Source organism: Agelaius tricolor, unplaced genomic scaffold (genome assembly GCF_023055355.1).
Source record: "Agelaius tricolor isolate 1412-34295 unplaced genomic scaffold, bAgeTri1.0.p SCAF_3, whole genome shotgun sequence".
Taxonomy (NCBI): domain Eukaryota; kingdom Metazoa; phylum Chordata; class Aves; order Passeriformes; family Icteridae; genus Agelaius; species Agelaius tricolor.
The window spans coordinates 56,171,281-56,189,663 of NW_027269263.1; the positions used below are offsets into that span (position 1 = coordinate 56,171,281).

Here is an 18,383-nt window from a genome sequence, read left to right on the forward strand (position 1 = left end):
AGGCATGGGCCAGGACAAAAATGGTGCAAGGAAATTCAGAAGACTGATTTATATAATTGAAACACACACGAACTCACATGCATCTCCTAATTCTAGAACTCAGGGGGAGTTGAAGGTCCTCAAGAGTTCAGAAACATTAGAAGTGTGTTTCAAGACTAAATACTTTTTGCACTTTTAAAATATACTATGCTACCACTTAGGTAATTGACTGCTCTGTAGTTCCCAGTACAGGCAGACACGAGTCCTTGCTGTTCTCTGAAGACACACATCATGGGGCACTCAGCAACTGGAGCAGAGAATTGCAGAGACAGAACAGAAGATCCCACGTCTCAAGATCTCCACTCACAATTTCCAAAATGGTTATGGAGACCCACTGTCTTCAACTGTTCTGTCAGTTCATATGAAAAGAGGCAAGCATACAGGAGAGAAATCACATAGGGTTTTCCCAGTAAAAACACCTGACTTACAGCCAGAAGAAAACAAGGAGGTTATGAAGCCTGCTGTGTCAGTTATTTATGAAGTTTCTAGTCTTGGCATTGAATCCCTTCCTTCCTTGTTGTCCTGCTGCTTCCAGAGTCACACAGAAAGAAACAGATCCCACTCACTCTCACAGCTCTAAGTGGTTTTGGCCCAAGGTAGGAAACTCCCTAGGCCCACTGGGAGCCCAACTCCAACCTCTCTGTGAACAGCAAATTCACCACAGCTCCACTCTCACAGCCCCACCAACCCTTCTGCAACCTGGTTGTTATCCCATCCCCACTAGATATTTTGGGAAGTGGGGCATTATTGGGCACACCTCCATAGCACAAAGCACCAGTACAGCTGGGGCTGCTTCCTCTACAGCTGTGTCTGGGACATGTCCTGCTGTCCATCTGTCTGCCACCTGCCAGTGCCTTTTACAGGATGGTTCAAGCAGACCTTTTAGTCACTGCCATGTAATTGCAAAGGAAGCATATTCTTGTTTTCTTGTCTTCTTTGTTTTCCTGACTCCACAAGTTTTCCATTGATTTTAACAGCAACAATTTCAAAAGGATGAATGCCAATGTAGTGTTGTGAACACCAAAACCAGATGTGCTTGCATATACTATGGGAACAGTTAAAAAGACTCTTTGAAACTCTGTTCTTGACAGCTATGATTGGGATAAAATAAAGGAGGTTTGCTAACTCCACAAGTGTCTCCAGCACTGATTATTATGATGTCAGGCAGTACTCAGCTCCAGCATGCAGCTATCATTGTAGCAGGGGACAGGCCATATATGTGCATATTAAGGATAGATCATAAAGTGCAATTTCATCTAAAATTCTTTACAAACTGAGCTGCTCTTTTTGATCTGTAGTGTCAATCTAAAAGGGAGAAGATTCAAACCAATACCAGACTCTATTTGTGCCATATGAGTCTTAGGTGCTACAGATTCTCAAGTCACTGTAGTTTTCACTAATTCAAACGAGTAGATAAATATTTAAAAGAGCTCTTTTAGCATTCCAGACACAAGGATAAATACACAAAAATGGCAGCATTAGGAGGGAATAATCAGTCTAGAACACAATGTGCAGACATTGGCACTGGGAAGAAGATTCCTTATGATGCCTTAAGTTTTAGCTTTCATATTTTCCAGATACTGCATTAGTTTATAACTCTGAGTTTCATATGAAGTGTTAGAAAGTTCTCTTCACAGTTTAGTTAGACAAAACAATCCTTCTCCAGCTTGAGAACCAAGGACACCATTGCAGCTTCAGACCCAAAGGGATAAAAACTATCAAATTGGGGAGAGCATCTGGGAGGATGGGACTTCAGAATCTGAAGCTGTAATTGTACAATCAACCCCAATATGTAAATGGAGTGAAACCTCTAAAAGTGTGAAAACTCATGGCTGGTTGTCCATCTTAGCTGTAGCTTTGGCTGGGCTCTTGTACTGCCCAAGGTGTATCCTCTGAAGGGCTTTTAATGAATACCTACTTTATTCCTTTAACTCTGCCTAGCCTCTGTTCCAGGCAGCCTCCCAAGGCATCACTCCTGCATGCAGAGGTACAGTAACATGGAATGAGTTATTAATGTTCTTGTTTATTGCAGACATGAGGTTCAAGTATTAAGTAGGTAGCGAAAAGAAAAATCACCAGCAACAGCAACAACAATTCATGCCTATTTCTCACATTTAATTCTTTTGTTTCTTCAGATTCTTCACCCCTTTATCCACCAAGGTCCAGATCATTGGCCTCAGCCCAGGAGCCATGCATTGCTCTGGGTTGAGACAACACCCAGAAGATTGCTCCAAACAGGTGGCTGGAACCTCCTGGCATGGCCCCAGGTGCTATCCTGTCTCCATTGTTGCAGAGATGGCAGGAGAGGAGCCATCATAAATATTCTCAGCAGGGACCTTGTAGAGTCTCACAATCAGGAGACACAATGACAGTGCCTTAAATCCCATCAGTGTCTCATGCAAGTGACATAGATAAATCAACAACAGAGTCAGATCCACTGTAATAATTGTCAAGCTCAGGAACAACCACCCATTGTGCTTTCCACAGCAAAACAGCCTGCTTGTAGCACAGGCATATTTGTTCCCATTTTTCTAAATTCTTAATATATCCTGACTCCATTAGCCTTCAAAAGCTATTTCTGACTTGTGTGTTATGACACAATTTCCTGCTTATGACACAGTAAGAGACAACAACGTTTCGAAGATCACCAGGATTGTTTACAAGTGTGTCTGGGAGGAGAAGACTGATCAAAAGGGAGACCTTTTTATGTCTAGACATTTCTGCATGAATAAACACAATTATGGTGAAATGCACACCTGCATAAGGAGCAAACCCTATGTGATTGTATGCACACTGGGTGAAATTAACCTCCTTGTCTGAACTCGTCCACAGATCTCTGCATAGCTTTAACCTCTGTAAATGCTAACAAGTAAAACAAGCTTGTTTGGCTGTTCTTAGTGTGAAGGCAGAGCCTGGAAAACTTTAAATGATCAAGAATACAAATAAGAATAAATGAGTGACACCAGGACAAAGCTTTCCAGTATAAGAATAGGAATCACAGCAAAACTAAAATACTTTTGTCAGCCGTATTTTGTTGTCATAGTTATTTGCCCTTATGTTAAACCCTCCCACAGGTGCCAAAGCAGTAAACCTAAGAAATCACCTACATTTTGAGAGCAATGGAAAATTTTTACTCACGTGGTAAAGTAAGGCCTTTCATCATTGATGTTAATTATATTTATATTCACTGTTCTAGTTGAGTTGAGTCCATCTGGATCTGTCACTGTTATATTTAAGAAGTAACTGTTAAATAAGAAAAACAGAACAAGAATCATTCTGTGTATGTCAGAAAACATTTCTCTGGATACTATAAGCGAATAGGCCATGGGAATAAAATACATTCTCACCTATGTGGATCTTTCTCATAATCAAATTCTTTTGTGGAAAAAATGGCTCCACTTTCGCTGATTGAGAATGGTGCTGTTGCAGGGAGCAGTGAATACTGAAATGAAGAGAACAAGAAATTAGTCTTTTTATCTTTAAACACCTTTCCAGTCATTCCTTGCCTTGCAGAACAGGGAAAGTTTCAGAGGGTCATGCACCAAGCAAATAACCTGCAAAATCCTCTGAGCATCTGTCCAAGGGTGTAACAGCATTTCTTTATTTGCAGCTTCCTATGGCTCAGATGTGTCAGGGGTTAGAAGGCACATGGACCTCACTGCCTTGCTTTCACCCACAGAGCAGAGCTAAACCCCCACAGCTCTGCTTCCCTCCTCACCAGCTCAGCCTGACTGGGCAAAGGCTGAGGACAGACTCAAGGTTAATTGCTTTCTTGAATAACACTAAACACTGAAGCAGCATCTTCGGGTTCAGTTCTTGAATGTACTGTATTTTATAAAGCCAAACTAAATTAAGCAAAGATACAACATAATTCTTAGCTAAATGCAGTTACTTTCCCCCAGCTACCTATGTATCATTTTCCACAAGTTCGTCTGAATACCAAGAGTATTTTCAGATCAGCCAACACATTTTCATAACTGAAGGTAGGTCACAGTTTGTTCTGGGATTGTCCAAAACCTGATATTCATTTGCCTTGTGATTTCCCTACTGTCTCATTTAAGAGAATTTAAATTGTGATACAGAAGGTTAAAAACTTTATTTACTTTTAGTCACTCTTATTTACAAGAAACATTTTTTAAGCCTTTTTTAAATTTTAAATTCACAATTTCTACTGTGTCTCTCATTAACTATATCAAATTCTGCCTTTGATATTCCTTAATTTTGGAAGGCTAAGAACTTGAAATATAGTTTTTGTCCAAGCATTAAGGCTGTTTTTTCTTAGTTTAGTATTGAGAAGGCTTCTTTTTTTCCAGATTAAAACTTTTCCTGTGTTTCTGATAAGGAAGGAAGTTGTTGAAAGATGATGGTAATTCACATTGCAGACACAGCAGATTATATAACCTCTGGAGTTTTTTGTTTAATACAACTTACTTTGAGTTTTGCATTTTCAGGATCAGCTGCATCAACTTGGTAAATGCGTTCTGGAGGTGTCCTTTCCAGCACATAGATCATCACAGCTGCATGGATGTAAGACTAAATGTTATCTGAATAAAGCAAAGGGCACAGCAGCAAAGAGACTGATGCACTGAAGCTGTCAGGATGTATTACTGCCTGCTGCATCTTCTCACTTCACAAGTGTAATTCCAAAATCATCACAAAGATCACAGATACTCAAAGGATGAAAAGAAACCAATTACATATCTGTAAACAGGCAACCACCACTGCAATATGAATTGTCCCTCCAAGGCAAAGGCTGATCTTCCCCTATGGCCTATCTTGAGTTGTTCAAAGGTTATGGAGTAAATTGTGCATTTGGGCTACATCTGTGGGGTTCTTTACTATGCAGATGGGGAGAATACGATCCTGTGCTAGGTCCTCACCACCATCCCCTTCCTGTCCACACCCTGTGCCCTGCCAGGAGAGTTCAGATGCTTTCCTCTTCATTCCTGCTTTTCCTTTACACCTGTGAAGCAGATAATTAGCAAATTGACTGCACTGAGTTAAATGCTTGCTTTGCTAAGGCCGATAATTCAGTGCAAGCTACATTCATTTCCATGCCTGGGATTCTTACAGCTGGGCTATCCCACACTGGACCACTGGCAACAGGCTCATCTCTCCTTGGGCTGAGCAATTAACAGGACAACAGATCTTCAGATCACATTATTTGCTTTATGCCCTTTTGTGTCTACTGGATCTGCTCTTTCTGGACTATTAATTTCCACTGTGACCCCTACTGACTGCTGCTCCTCATCAGAGCAATGGGAATCCCAGAGCAGCGTAATGAGTTGTTCCCAGAGGACAACAACATGAATACAAAGTTTAATGAGAGGGAGATGCTTTTTCATAAACAGCAAATGTGCAATTAGTGTCTAATTGTGGCTGGTACTGTTAACTAGAGCCACACAGTGAGACAGATCAGACATCTGTGCTCACCAATTTATGGCAGCTCTAGCTGAGAGTTAAGCTGATGCCTTTATTTGTAACAAGCTCCCACGTAGTGTGTTTCATGCTGTGTCGATCCCTCCAAGTGTCAGATTTAATTATTATTAGATTCCAGTGGCACCCATGATATGCAAGACACCAGCTATACCGAGAAGATGACACAGCCTCTTCCCTGGGGGAAGCTAATTTGCTTTACAAAGTAAGTATTGTATGGAATCAGGGATGTCAATGTGCTCAGGAGGCATCAGTGAGGAGAGCTGAATGTGAGCTGGCTGCTCTGAACACATCCCTGAGCAGCAGGCAAAAGTCAGGCTGCAGCTGGGCTTCACACTCCAGTGTGGTCAGTGCAGACCTGGGGGGTTTGCAGCCAGCTCTGAATACCTGCCACAAAGGGATCACAGTTTAGTATTTTCAGATTTTTTAAAACTGAATATCTGAAGTGTGCTTGGCCATACAGTGCTGTTAGGACAGGAAGTCTTCAAAAGCACTTTATGGAGTGAACTGTTCTGTCTGCATGTGAACACATAATAAACAAATCATTATATTCTGATGCATCTGGTACGATTTTTTCAGGTCTTGTTCATTAGTAAATAAGCAAGGTCTCTTAGAGAGTAAGACAGTTATTTCCCACCCTTTCTATCAATGGCAGTGTCACTCACACCAGGTACAGCATGACTTGCAAAGCCTGCACCGGCCACAGCTGCAGCCCAGGCTCTCCAGCCTCATTCCTAAGGCTACTGCACATTCCTCCCCTGGCATCTTTGCCCTGGTCTAAAAGTCAGCATGGTTAACATCAACTGCCCCATGTAGGAGACAGAACTCTCTGCCTCATTCCATTTGTACCACCATAGATCACAGTCTCTGAGGTCTCACTCTTAAGACTGACTTCCAACTTATTTCCCATGTGAAAGTGTAAATGCAATATGCAGATATAAAACATCTGCAAAGGAAGGTTTTTATGGTTTCCCCACAGAAGTTTTTGCACATACAATATGCACTTGTTAAAATTTATCTTGCTTGTCCAAATCAGTCCAGTTTCCAACAAACTACACACTCAATGGCTATAATCCCAGAAAACTCCAATTTTCTAATTTAAAAAAAAAGCATTTATTGGTATAATTTTTTCTTTTAATTCTTCAGCTGCTTCAAAATGGTTAAAATTTTTTAAACTTCAGGAAAAATTGAAAGGGCATTTCCAAAGATGAAGCATACCAACTCTTTGTGTAAAACAAAAGAGTTTGTTCCTCCCTTGTTTTCCTAAAGGAAGATGCCTAAACTACATTACCTACAGGCACTGTATGAGCTCAATTTTTATAAGCTGATGTCATGTTTTCAAGTATTGTTCTTTTCAAATTCTACTATCTTCTTACTTTCAATTGCCATATTTCCTCGAAATACAGGATGTTCATTTTTATCTGTTATATGAATAGTCAATATGTTAAGGTCAGTTCTTCCAGTTGTATCTTCAACAAAAATCTGCAAATCAAAGCTCTTTGGCATAGTTTCATAATCAAGGACAGGTTTTCCAGTGGTAATAACCTGAAAATAAAAGATTATTATTAGCACATGATGCAACAGATGGAACTTACAGTCCAAATGAGCGAATACAAATAAAGGGATACTTTCAATCAGTAAAGAGTGAGTGTTTAGATAATCCTGTACTTGTTGGCACATTTCTCAACAGTGGCAAAAACATGACAGAAACAGACCAAAGAGACCAAAATGTTGCGTGGCTTCATGGAGTAACTCAAAGATCCTTTGTGTGAGGAGCCCTTTGAGGAGGAGACAGCCTGGAAGAAGCTGCCCCGCCTCACAGCTTTGTCTTCAGGAGTGTTCAAGCTGTGATGAGACTGAGAATTCAGAAGAAGCTTTGCAAGACACAAGGGCAGGTTCACTTTTTCTGTGAATTAGGAACATGAGGAGGAAGATCTTTTACTTGAAATAAAGGGTGTGGAGGCAGGAGACCATGTAGTCTAGCAGCTACCAGAACCTTCCTTGTGTAACCTGAATCTGGGAGAAGACTTGCAGGAAAACCACAGAAGGAGGTTGCTTTATGGGTACATTGTCTGGGAGAGGCACCAGAATTGTTTGGGGAAAATGCTGAACTAATTGAAAAAGTAGCCTAGGCCTTGAGTTTTGCAAGATTGATAAGGAAAAAGTATTTTGTTTTGGAGATTTTATTTCAAAGGCTTCCAGCTCTGCATATTGCCTCTTAACACAGAATACGTACTAGCACAAGACTGACATTTTATGAAAAAAGTAAAGTGCGATCATTCTGGATTTAGGATGAGTCCAGAGCAACAGGAGGATGCTGAAAGTTGTATGCCTCAATCTTCACTGCTGAAGCCATTAGATCTTCCTTTTCTTGGACAAGAAAGGAAAAGGTGACAGTTAAGTTTTTTGTGTGACTAACAAACTGTGAAGCTTGAACACAGTAGCAGGGTGCTGTGAAACTGGAGAAGGAAAACTGTTGGAGCTCATGAGTGTATGTGACAAGTAGCATGTCAGTGTATTTACAATACTGCAGAATAATTAGGCTGAAGAGCATGCAGAAGGAAAACAATGAAATAAATCCCTGGGTTTAGATGAGATGCTGTGGGCCAGAGGACAAACACAAAAGTGATGTCAGCACAGTTAGAAGACAGAAGTCATAATAGAGACAAATAGTTGGAGGGGAGTAAAGAGAAGCACAAATGTTTTGTGCCTTCTGGTACATAAAACAGCTTCTGTCTGGAACCTCATGGATCTTTTTGTTACAATACTGCAGGAGAAAATAACTGTGTCCTGGATGGTCTCCTCTCTTCCTACTGTATACAGAAACAAGTTTCCCATAAAAGTGATGCTAACACAGAAGAAACATTCTAAAAAGCTTGTCACAACAGTGGAAAGCTTGATGTTCAAAATGAATGTTTGATGGAGATCTAAATACATAAACACATACAATAAATTCAACATTTTAAACAGTCCAGTTCTAAGAAGTTATGTGTTCTGGAGATTATGCCTCCAATTGACAGCCAAATATTTTCACTAGTGATGTAACAACAGCCAGACTAAATGTGTCTACATACACATCTTCCACCCTCCTTTAAGGCCTTAGAAATGAAGATGTGAATCTAAATTGTTTCTTTATAGGTTGCTTTTGAATCTTTTTGGGAACAGCATGGCACTGGTGTAGGGTGTGAGCCAGAATTCACCTTTCCTTCAGGTAGGAGCAAAGCTTACTGATAAAGGCAGGACTGCACACACTTGAAGCAGCTGCAGGCTTCATGCAAGGGGCTCTAGAGTCACCCCTGAACTATCTATCACTCATTCCACATGAGAATATCTCTGTTCCCTGCTCCCTGCTCCACCACCAATACATTCAGAGAGCACCACTACGAGCACCCAGGTAGTTTCAGGCAGCAGCAGGTTTTTATGTATTCCACACATCTTCTGCTCCTGAGAACCTTCAAACAGGAGTAAGGTGAGGAGGAAGGGACAGGACTGAGATCTCAGAAACTGTTACTTTCTCAGAAGTCTCAAAATATATCAAGAAATGTGATATTGCTTTCTGCTGTTGCAACAGGACTAAATGTGCTTCATAAATACTGAAGAGTCTATTCAAGCAGGTACTTAGTAATCTCATAATTCATTCATGAAATGCTGCCTTCTTCTATATCTAAACAAAGATTTCATGGCAGCAGGTAGAGCTGAGGTGTCTGGTTTTGGATCACATCACTTTTTGTGAAATATTGTACAGATCTCCTACAACATAGCATAAGTAATTAAAAGTAGCAATCCTCATCAAATAAATTAACTAAGAACACCCATGTATTTATCCTTGCTTTATATGTTGTAATTAGCACTCCTCTGCTAATTTGCAGAATTTTTATGTAGATTGCTTTATGATTTTTTCATGACTGATGTTCACTGGCTCAAACTCTTTGTTCTAGTCCTCCGAGTGACTTAGGAAATGTTGAAGAAAGCAATAGCTCAAGCAAAACATAGAAAGGTTCAGAGGCCATTCTGGTAATGTGGCTGTGGTATGAAATGGATACAAACTGGCACTTTGGAAGAAGCAGTCTCCAGTCTCCAGCTTTTTTGGCCATTCATTTTCATACTTGTGTCATCCTCCACTGTTCTAGAACAATAATTTCTCCATCATACTTGCCATGAAAAAAAACAAAGAGGGACTTTTTGTCTGTTATTTTTCCTCCATATTAACTTCTCAGTCCCACTCAGCATGCAGCAATATAAATTCTTGTGCATCATAACATAAAGATGGCATGGGGTGGGAGCAAGCAGGTATATAAAAGGACTGAGGGGTTTTCTTGCAGCAGAAGGGATCACTTTAATTCAAAGTGCCAAAATAAAGCCTAGGAAAGGAGTCCTACATTATGGGTTGTCTGTCAGCAAAGCCAGTTTAAGGGATGCATCCATTTCCTTCTGATTGTTACACAGGAGTCAAGGAAGGAGCATGAAGCAGAGTTCAGGGGGGTTTAGGTTACATATCAGGCAAATGTTTTTCACCCAGAAAGTGGCTGGACACTGGAACAGGCTCCCCAGGGAAGTGGTCCCAGCACCAAGCCTGGCAGAGTTAAAGAAGCAATTGGACAAAGCTCTCAGGCACATGGAGTGATTCTTGGGGTGATCCAGGAGCTAGATTAGATAGTCCTGAAGGAGCCCTTCCAACTCAGCATATTCTATAATGCTCTGATTCTATGATCTCTTCAGCTGACCCAGTCCAGGTATTTGTACAGTCCCACCGTATGTTTCACAAGTGAAAAATGGGTTTTTTGAGAGGCTTTTTAACCATTTCACTGACCTGGCTGGGGAGCAGTAAAGAGCCCCCACAGAGCTGGCACAAGTGATCTTTGTGCTCTGCTGGGAGGCTGGAGCATGGCAGCCACAGCAGCTCCCTGCAGGCTCATCAAATCCATGAGCCAATAGCACCCAGGGACACAGCCTTTTCTTTCCCAAATTTTATCCTAGAATCACCAGCAAAGAGAACTAGAAAAGAGCTGTTGTATCAATTCTGTGGAAACCTGAACTTCCTTGGAAACAGCCAGAAAAGGATATTCAAACCACCTTTTTAAGGCTCTTCACCATTTCTATCTGTATCTATATTAAAGCCACCCTTCAGTGTCCCTGTTCAGGCTCAGATGTAGAAGCAAGTTGCAGTGGGATGACAAGTTATCATGCATCTGAACACTCATTGCCTGTGACAAATGTGAGCTAATACTTGCTGATTTATTCAACAGTGAAAATCAGCCTGAAGTAATTGAAATTTCTCTGCATTTGCCATAGGACAAGAGCATGCAATGGATAGAGACAGGTCACAGATGTGTGGAAGGGTGATAACTCCTACATCAAGATAACTTCCTGATGTGTCACAGCCTTTGTTCAGAATTAAAAATTGCTTTGATCTAATTCAGCTTCATTTATTTTGGGAGTGAAACAAATTAATTTTCATTCTTGGTGAGAGTGGCCAAACAGAAGATCTATGTGGTTTAACTAAGGCACTTTCATTTCACAGTGACTTCATACATATTAAGCTGAAAAACTTTGGATAAAACCTCAAAACAGAGGCAGATCCTCCACGTTCTTCTTCACCTCTTATTTTCTAAAAATCACATATTCTCTATCACAGAACTAATGGAATTATTATGATGAGTGATTTTTCCTAGATGCAATTAAAAATCATAATTACTATTGCTATTCATCTGTCATATCTATTGCAGCGTTTTTGAATACCACCACAGTCTGCATTTAAAATTCTTTCCTGATTAAAAGATGAGATATTGTGCACTGTCAGTGCTCAGTAATCCAGGAAACATCAGCCTACAACTGCAAATTACTCAAGTTAAACTTAAAACTCACCCTGAATTCAAGGCTTCCTTTTGATTGAATGTCAAAAGCTTCTGTGAGTGGATTTGAATTTACTATGGTAGGAAGATTTGCTACACCTTCAGAAGCCAATGGAGAAAGAGTCACATTAAAGTTGTAGACTGCAACACCAGCTGCAGAGTTTTCTTCAACAGTGCTTGTTGCAGGTAAGCCCTGAAGCAACTGGGGTCTTCTTCCTGCAGATGAAAATGAATGCAAAATTACTTGAGCTAATAAATACACAGCTTTTGTGAAGAGCTGTCATTAAGGAACACAAAATGCCCTGACTCTCTTTTTACCTATGAATGAGGGCATGTGGTGTAAATCCAGTGTTAATGGCAAAAGAATCCATTTTTCTTTAATTTAGTCATTGTATAAGTATTACTTCACTGCATCATTTACTTCATATATGTCTTTATACAGAAGCAAAGAAGCCCAAAATGTTTCTATTTTTTCATTTTGCTCCCTGTACTAATTAGTGCCTCTGCTGACTGTTACATCAAGAAGTACCTTGGATCACACAGACCCAGATACCAAAGAAGCAATGATTTTTTGTAGATTACACTACCTGCAGCACCTATTTCCTCCATTTTTCCTCTTCTAATTCTTTCTACAGCAGCTGTGTGCAAGCCTGGCTCTTGAGTAGTGTGATTTCATAACATTTTCAGGAGTGTACTGTCATGTCTCCTGCTTTGAGCAAGGAAGAGCAGCCTGGAGTCTTTGGAGAAGATGCAGGCCCACAAAAGCACCCTGTGGTTCAAAACTGCATGGAAGCTGCACATGCTGGTGAGGCATCCAACAGATTTGTACAAGCTCCTTGTTTGTCCAGACCTCTGGATTCCCCAAATCAAAACTTTTGCTTTCTCTGTCATTTAGCTTGTAGCTTTTGGTCTTTTTGACAAAGGCCTTTGTGCTTCATCTTATGAACAGTGTCTAAACAACTTAAATCAGGACTGCTTTTGATGCCCTGAAACAACACTTCAGTAATCTCCCATCCCTGAACCAGCAATGTTCTTCAACACCAGACTATGGCAGGGCTGACTGTTGCTTGGGGATGCTTCACTGGCTCATCCAAAACACTCTGCAAGAAAGCCGGCTGTGTTCAGCCAAACTTCTACACACTCTGTGCCAAGAGGGAGACAGATAGTGCCCACTCAAGGGTCTGGACAGGCTCTTCATACACCAGCAATTACTGTGACAAAAGCTCCATGAACTCTCTTTTTTTGCTGCAGAGTTGCAAGGTGAAAAGCTGCTACAGGAACTAGTCTGAGACCATTAGAGCTGCATGGAGATTCTCATGCTCCCACACAGCAGATGCAGCAGGTTCATGGGTCACTGATCCAGCTGGGATCACTCTGGCATTTAGGGAAAAAATTACATTGGAGATACTCTACAGGTACAGGGTGGGATGTGGGACACTGTGAGATGGGAACTGCCTGAAAGAGTTAATCTCTGACCTGACTGAAACAGGTGTCAGTCTGGCACCCTGGTAGGGCTGAGTTCAGCTGAGCTGTTACTGATTTATGTCAGCAGGAGCAAGATACAGTGAAGGACTAAGTTTTTATTACTGTTATTACAAATTCTGGAAAACATCATCAACAAAAATCACCCATGCAAATGAGGCTGGGCTGAGAGGGGCTTCTGGAGATACATTTCCATAAGTGGAGCTGAACTTCAAATGTAATCTCCTGTGGACAGTACTTGATGAATTCAGCTCACTCATCAAGCCACAGTTCATTAATGGAAACCATTTATACAAGCAATGAAATAATTTACAGTATTTAGAAATGCAGAAAGGAGTTGCCATTTTTGTGTTATGTCCAAAGATTGCATTGGCTGTTTATTCAGAATTTGTCTTTCTAAATCAAAAGTTCTAACTTCTTGCTCTTCATTTTAACTGAAATTTTAGGTGCTGCGTCTGAATGGCTTCTTCTTTTTCCAACCAATTTTACAAAAACTCTCCCTCCATATTCACAAATCCTTGCTTACCTCTTTACTTTGCAGAACAAAATATTTCTGTAGCAATTTAACACATTATTAATCAGAATTATCAATGACAATCATTGACAAATGATGAGTCCAAGACAAAGCAATAAAGAGATTATTTTGGAGAAGTTTATGTATATTTAAGACTTATTTATCTGTGATGTGCCAGTCTTTACAGTGCGCTTGAGTAACACCTTCAAGATTTTCTCTATCCACAACCATGCAAGTTAGAAAAGTGCTGTTTTTCAAAGAAAGCTGAAAGTGGCAGGCAGTGTCCTAATCACAGTTTTGGGAACATCAGAAAAACCACTGAATACTGACAGGTATTCTGAGGGGTGGCAGAACTCTTACAGTTCCTTGAGAGCAAAATGACCCTACCTGAGCAAGTAGCCTACAGCAACACCAGTGCTCTATGTGCCACTCAGACTTCAGACAGTTTGAAGATCTACTAAGTTGCTAATGTGCAAATACTCATATTGGCAAATCTCCCATGTATTTACACTGATCAAAGTTAGTTATGTTATACTACGAATATTGTCCACAACCTTCTCTCTGTTTGGTCCTGTTTGGTTGCTTGTTGTACTTTATCAAAGAGAAATATTATCAATATCTGAAAGTAGGATACTGGAGTATAACTGCTAGTTACTGTTTCTTGGAGAGCTGACCTCCTTTCTCACTCCAGTGCTGACACACTGAGCAGTGGCTATTAGAAATGAAGTGCCTCATCCAAAAAAGAGTTTTAGCAAAGAGTCATATTCTCTTCATTATACTGCTGTAACCACAGAGCCCAGTCTATTTCAGTCAGAAATAATTGTTGCTTGATTTTTCCCATCTGTGTCTGATCCCTAAATATGTATTATAAAGTTCCCTAGAGAAAGTATAACAGCCAACAGTGTTCTAATTTTAGCAGCATAATGAAATCATGTTCTTACCAGATACTACTCCCAGCAAAACTAGGAAAAGGAGCATGCTCTTCATTGTCTTTATGACCCTGTCCTTCATGTTCCCAGCATGCAAACTGAAGGAAGATCACAGTATGTTTTCCCCAGTTTACATCAGCTCCATCTAAATTCTTCCTCTTTTTCATGTAGTGCAGTGAGAAATGAAACAAAGGACCCGTGTCTCCAAGGGAGTTTCCTAACACCATCAGCTTGTTTGCTTGTCAGGGAACTGCTCCTTGCTGACACTGCATTCACAGCCCTGGTCTGTACTTGGGAAAACAGTCATTAATTGTCCTTCCACTATAATCAGCTTATTCAATGAAGCATTTTGAAGAGAATCTAGTATGTTTTAAATCTGGAAATACCATGCTGCTTTCACCACTCCAGCAATGAGGTGCTCTCTTCATTCACCAGAATCAAATTCACATGGTTTTTACCCAAACCAAGAACCTGAAGTTTTCTTATTTTTCTGACTACCAGAGAATCTCTCAGAACACACACACTACCTACTTGGAGGTGAGGCATGAGTACATGATGAAGTTTGTACATGATGCAGCTTTGCTGTACCTGTCTCAGGAACACCATGGATGCCCACAGAAGGGCACTGGTTCCCTTAGATTAGGCATTTAACTTGCTAGCTGACAATACAACCAACTTTTTTTTTTTTAAACTAAGGATAGTCCTAGAGTTAGTTCATAGAGCATAGGAGAGAAGTGACACTAATACTGGAACTGGATGCAATAAAGGTGCATTAGAATTCACTCATAGAATAATTTAGCCTGGAAGGGACCTCTGGAGGTCACCTAGTGAAATATCCTGCTCAAAGCAGGATTAATTAAATTAATTAATTAAATCAGGTTGCTCAGGGATTCATCAAGTTGATTCTCAACACCTCTGCACTAACTTAGCAGCTCTGCTAAGAGACAGAATTTTGAGATTCAGATTTAACACAGCTGTGGAGAAACCTGACTGATTTTGATCTAAGCTGGCATCTCGATGTTTCTGCACAACCCTCTGTGGTTCTCCCACTGAAAGCTGACAGTAGCTCAGAAGGTTCTGGCCCTTGCTTCTGTGTTTTGTGTAGCATGAGCATGTTAATTGAACATGCTGAGCATGAGCAGCCAGTTTAACACCAGGGCAGGCACTGCCTGTGCCTGCTGCATTCACACCTCAGGCTGTGGTACCTGTGTGGTCTGGAGAATTCTGCTGACACAATGGACCTGGGAAAGATGCATCAGTAAAGCCTGCTGATTGGAACTGAACCATACCTACATATCAGATACTGATTTGAGGAATCATCAGAAATACTCATGTTATGGCTAAGCTGCATCTATTTTAAAGGGCTTCTAGGACCTTGCAATGGTTGTGGCCACCTTGTAAAGTGGATGTGGCCACACAGAATCATTTGGGAGCACAACCTGTAGTACTAAGGAAGCTGATCTTCCTTTGTCCCAGGAAATGTGTGCCTAGACTTCACATTAGTAGAAAAAGTGTGTGGAAAATCTCACTCTCGAATATCCTAGTTATGCTGATAATAATGTAAATATATTTATATTGTCAAAAAATTCTAACATGTCCCTTTACCTACCAGCTCTTTGCCCATCCCTTCATATGCATTTCCTGAGTTCACAAAGAAGTTTTGATGTGACTGGACACCTCACAAAGATGAGGTCTGTGTGCACAGGCATGAATCAGGCTTGTACAATGTGATGTCTTGTACAGTGATCTTCTACTAATTACCAGAACACTGTAAAATTGCTGCTAGCTTTATTCCCTCCTTTTAGTTGTAATGTGTAACCTATCCCATTAGAAGCCTGTTTCTTTAAGTCTTGAAAAAACTATAGAAACATCTGGGATAAATTTCAGAGTCTTTCAGGATTTCTAAATTTGTTTAGTATCTGCTTTGAGGGATAGGACTGATTTCATCCTATGCTCTGGATAGACAAGCCTTCTCCAGAACTCATAGGTCACAATTTTATCCTTTATTTCCTTTCTTTTCTTCTTAGGCTGGGTTTTGGTGGGGAGAAGGGGGAATTTGGTTTTGGTGTGGCTTGAGGTGTTTTTTGTTCCTATAAATATATTTCTCAGCTTCTTTGTTTTGATCCTCTTTCTGACAATGTACACAGATCTAGTTTCAGCAAGAATTCAAAGTCCATAAACATACACCAGACATTATTTATGATATAAACACTATAGAGAGCTACAGGAGACCTGCATGGGAAAGGCATCAGGACTGCACATGTGCTTGCAATGCTATCCTGTCCCCAGCTTCACCTGGAAATGCAATGGGTAATTGTTTCAGGTACTAAGTAAATGCCCATAGAGCAGTTAATTTCTGCTTTCCCTCTAAATATGTCTCCAGGGCTTTCAAGTAGTTCCTGTTAAGCCTCCTGGTTCAAGCATGTTGTGAGGAGACTGTAAAGGTGAATATGGAGATGAGGGGAGAGCCAAGCAAGCCTGCAGGAAGGGGAGTGTGGAGAGGAGCTCATATGGGTTGAGGAAGGGTGAGCAGAAAGGGCTCTGGCTCTTTCTTCTTCCTTGAGTCACTTCCAGTATGTCTCATTACTTTCCTTAAATCCCTCACTTCTTTTATTCCTCCAAGTGGAAATCAAGTGGATTTCTGCAGTTCTCTGATTCCACCTGCCAGGATGTGAGGGATGAAGTAAAGGGCAGCCAGAATTGAAAGAGAGGCTAGAAGAGGTTGAAAATCAAGTAGAGAAAAGCATACAGGCTGGTTAGGAATAGGTGAATTAGGAACAGGGTGAGCAAGGCAGAAATTCACTGGCCAGTCTAGCAACAGCAGCCCTTACCCTGTAAGGAGGTCAGGAAGGAGCTTCCTGGGAATATAAAGCAGCTAGATGAAGAGGAGTCAAGGCAACACAAGCAAGAATACAACTAGGGAGTTTTCAGGCAAAATAGAGGGAAGATTAATTTTGGAGCAAATGAAGAGGACAAAAGACAAAGTTTTTGTAATTCTCTGGTTTTCAAGATTATTTGCAACTTCATTTGGGTTCTTTGGAGCAAAATAAAATGCACTTCTGAAAAAAATGTCTTCTGGATAATCAGGTAAAGTGGAGAATATGGGGAAGATGCAATATCTTTCAAGAGATTAAAGAATCCTGGTTCCATGGAAAAGATCAACAGATGGGAGTATGATAGAATGCACTGGTCTGTGCTGGAAACAAGTTCTTCCATTACTCCAGCAGTTATACACCCAAGAGATGAAAGCATTTGCCAGAGAAGAAGGAATCCTGAATCTGTCTTTTGCAACAAAGAATTTGAGAACTGATTTTGGGACCACTGGGAATATGAAAGGCATTAAGGCAGCAGAGATTGTTCTGATCCTTCCCATTCCCTCTGCTTCATCTGGACAAGAGTGGTCTGAGGCAGACAGATGATTGCAAGGACATGAATTCAAGAAAGCTCCAGAGGTACTTGAATGCTCCCAATGTAAAGATCAAGTGACAACAGGAAAGCCACACAGAAACTCCAGAAAAGACAGAGGTCTTAGTCCCACTCCCAAGCTCAATCATGACAACTGTAAGACACCATGACTGCAAAAAACACATTGTTGCTAAATATTTTTCTCTTTAAGAAGTTCTTGTGCTGCTTAAAAATATTACATTTTCTTCTGCCTTAACAAAACATGGAAGTCAGTGATAACAAGTTAAATATTCATTCACCCAAGCAAAAGTAGATGTTACCAGCAAGTATTCTGTGTTTTGTGTTTTGGGATGAATAATGTGTAATAGAACATTTGGTGCCTGCAAAAAATTGTGTCACTTGTCCATACCAAATACATTTAACTCTTGAATTTTAATCATATCTTCCAAACTAAGTTCCATTATCATATCTTCCAATTTTAATCATATCTTCCAAACTGGTGCCATTAAAGATACAATAAAAAATGTGTTGAGGCCAATGAAGTCTTCTTCCTGTATTTACTGGTTATTGGATGAGGGCCTGAAGCCATGCAGCAATACTTTGTACCTCATGATGCAGCATTCACTCCCTGTTACACGTTTGTTATTGAAATTGCTTGGCCACCTGAGCTGTTTGGTAAATATATAAACCAGGCTGTGAATAGCAAAAGATGCAAGGGCAACAAGA

At 40.5% G+C, this 18,383-nt stretch overlaps 1 protein-coding gene across 1 annotated transcript in view; it reads right to left on the minus strand.

Moving 5' to 3' along the window:
• The window catches only part of LOC139587657 (cadherin-related family member 3-like), a 48,045-nt gene that overhangs the window by 11,586 nt on the left and 18,076 nt on the right, over window positions 1–18,383 (minus strand). Inside the window, exons 2-6 of the mRNA XM_071422049.1 lie at window positions 11,341–11,543; window positions 6,852–7,020; window positions 4,471–4,556; window positions 3,387–3,481; window positions 3,178–3,282 (exon numbers count right to left, since the gene is read on the minus strand). Coding sequence (XP_071278150.1) covers window positions 3,178–3,282; window positions 3,387–3,481; window positions 4,471–4,556; window positions 6,852–7,020; window positions 11,341–11,543 — 658 coding nt within the window. The remainder of the gene's footprint in view (window positions 1–3,177; window positions 3,283–3,386; window positions 3,482–4,470; window positions 4,557–6,851; window positions 7,021–11,340; window positions 11,544–18,383) is intronic.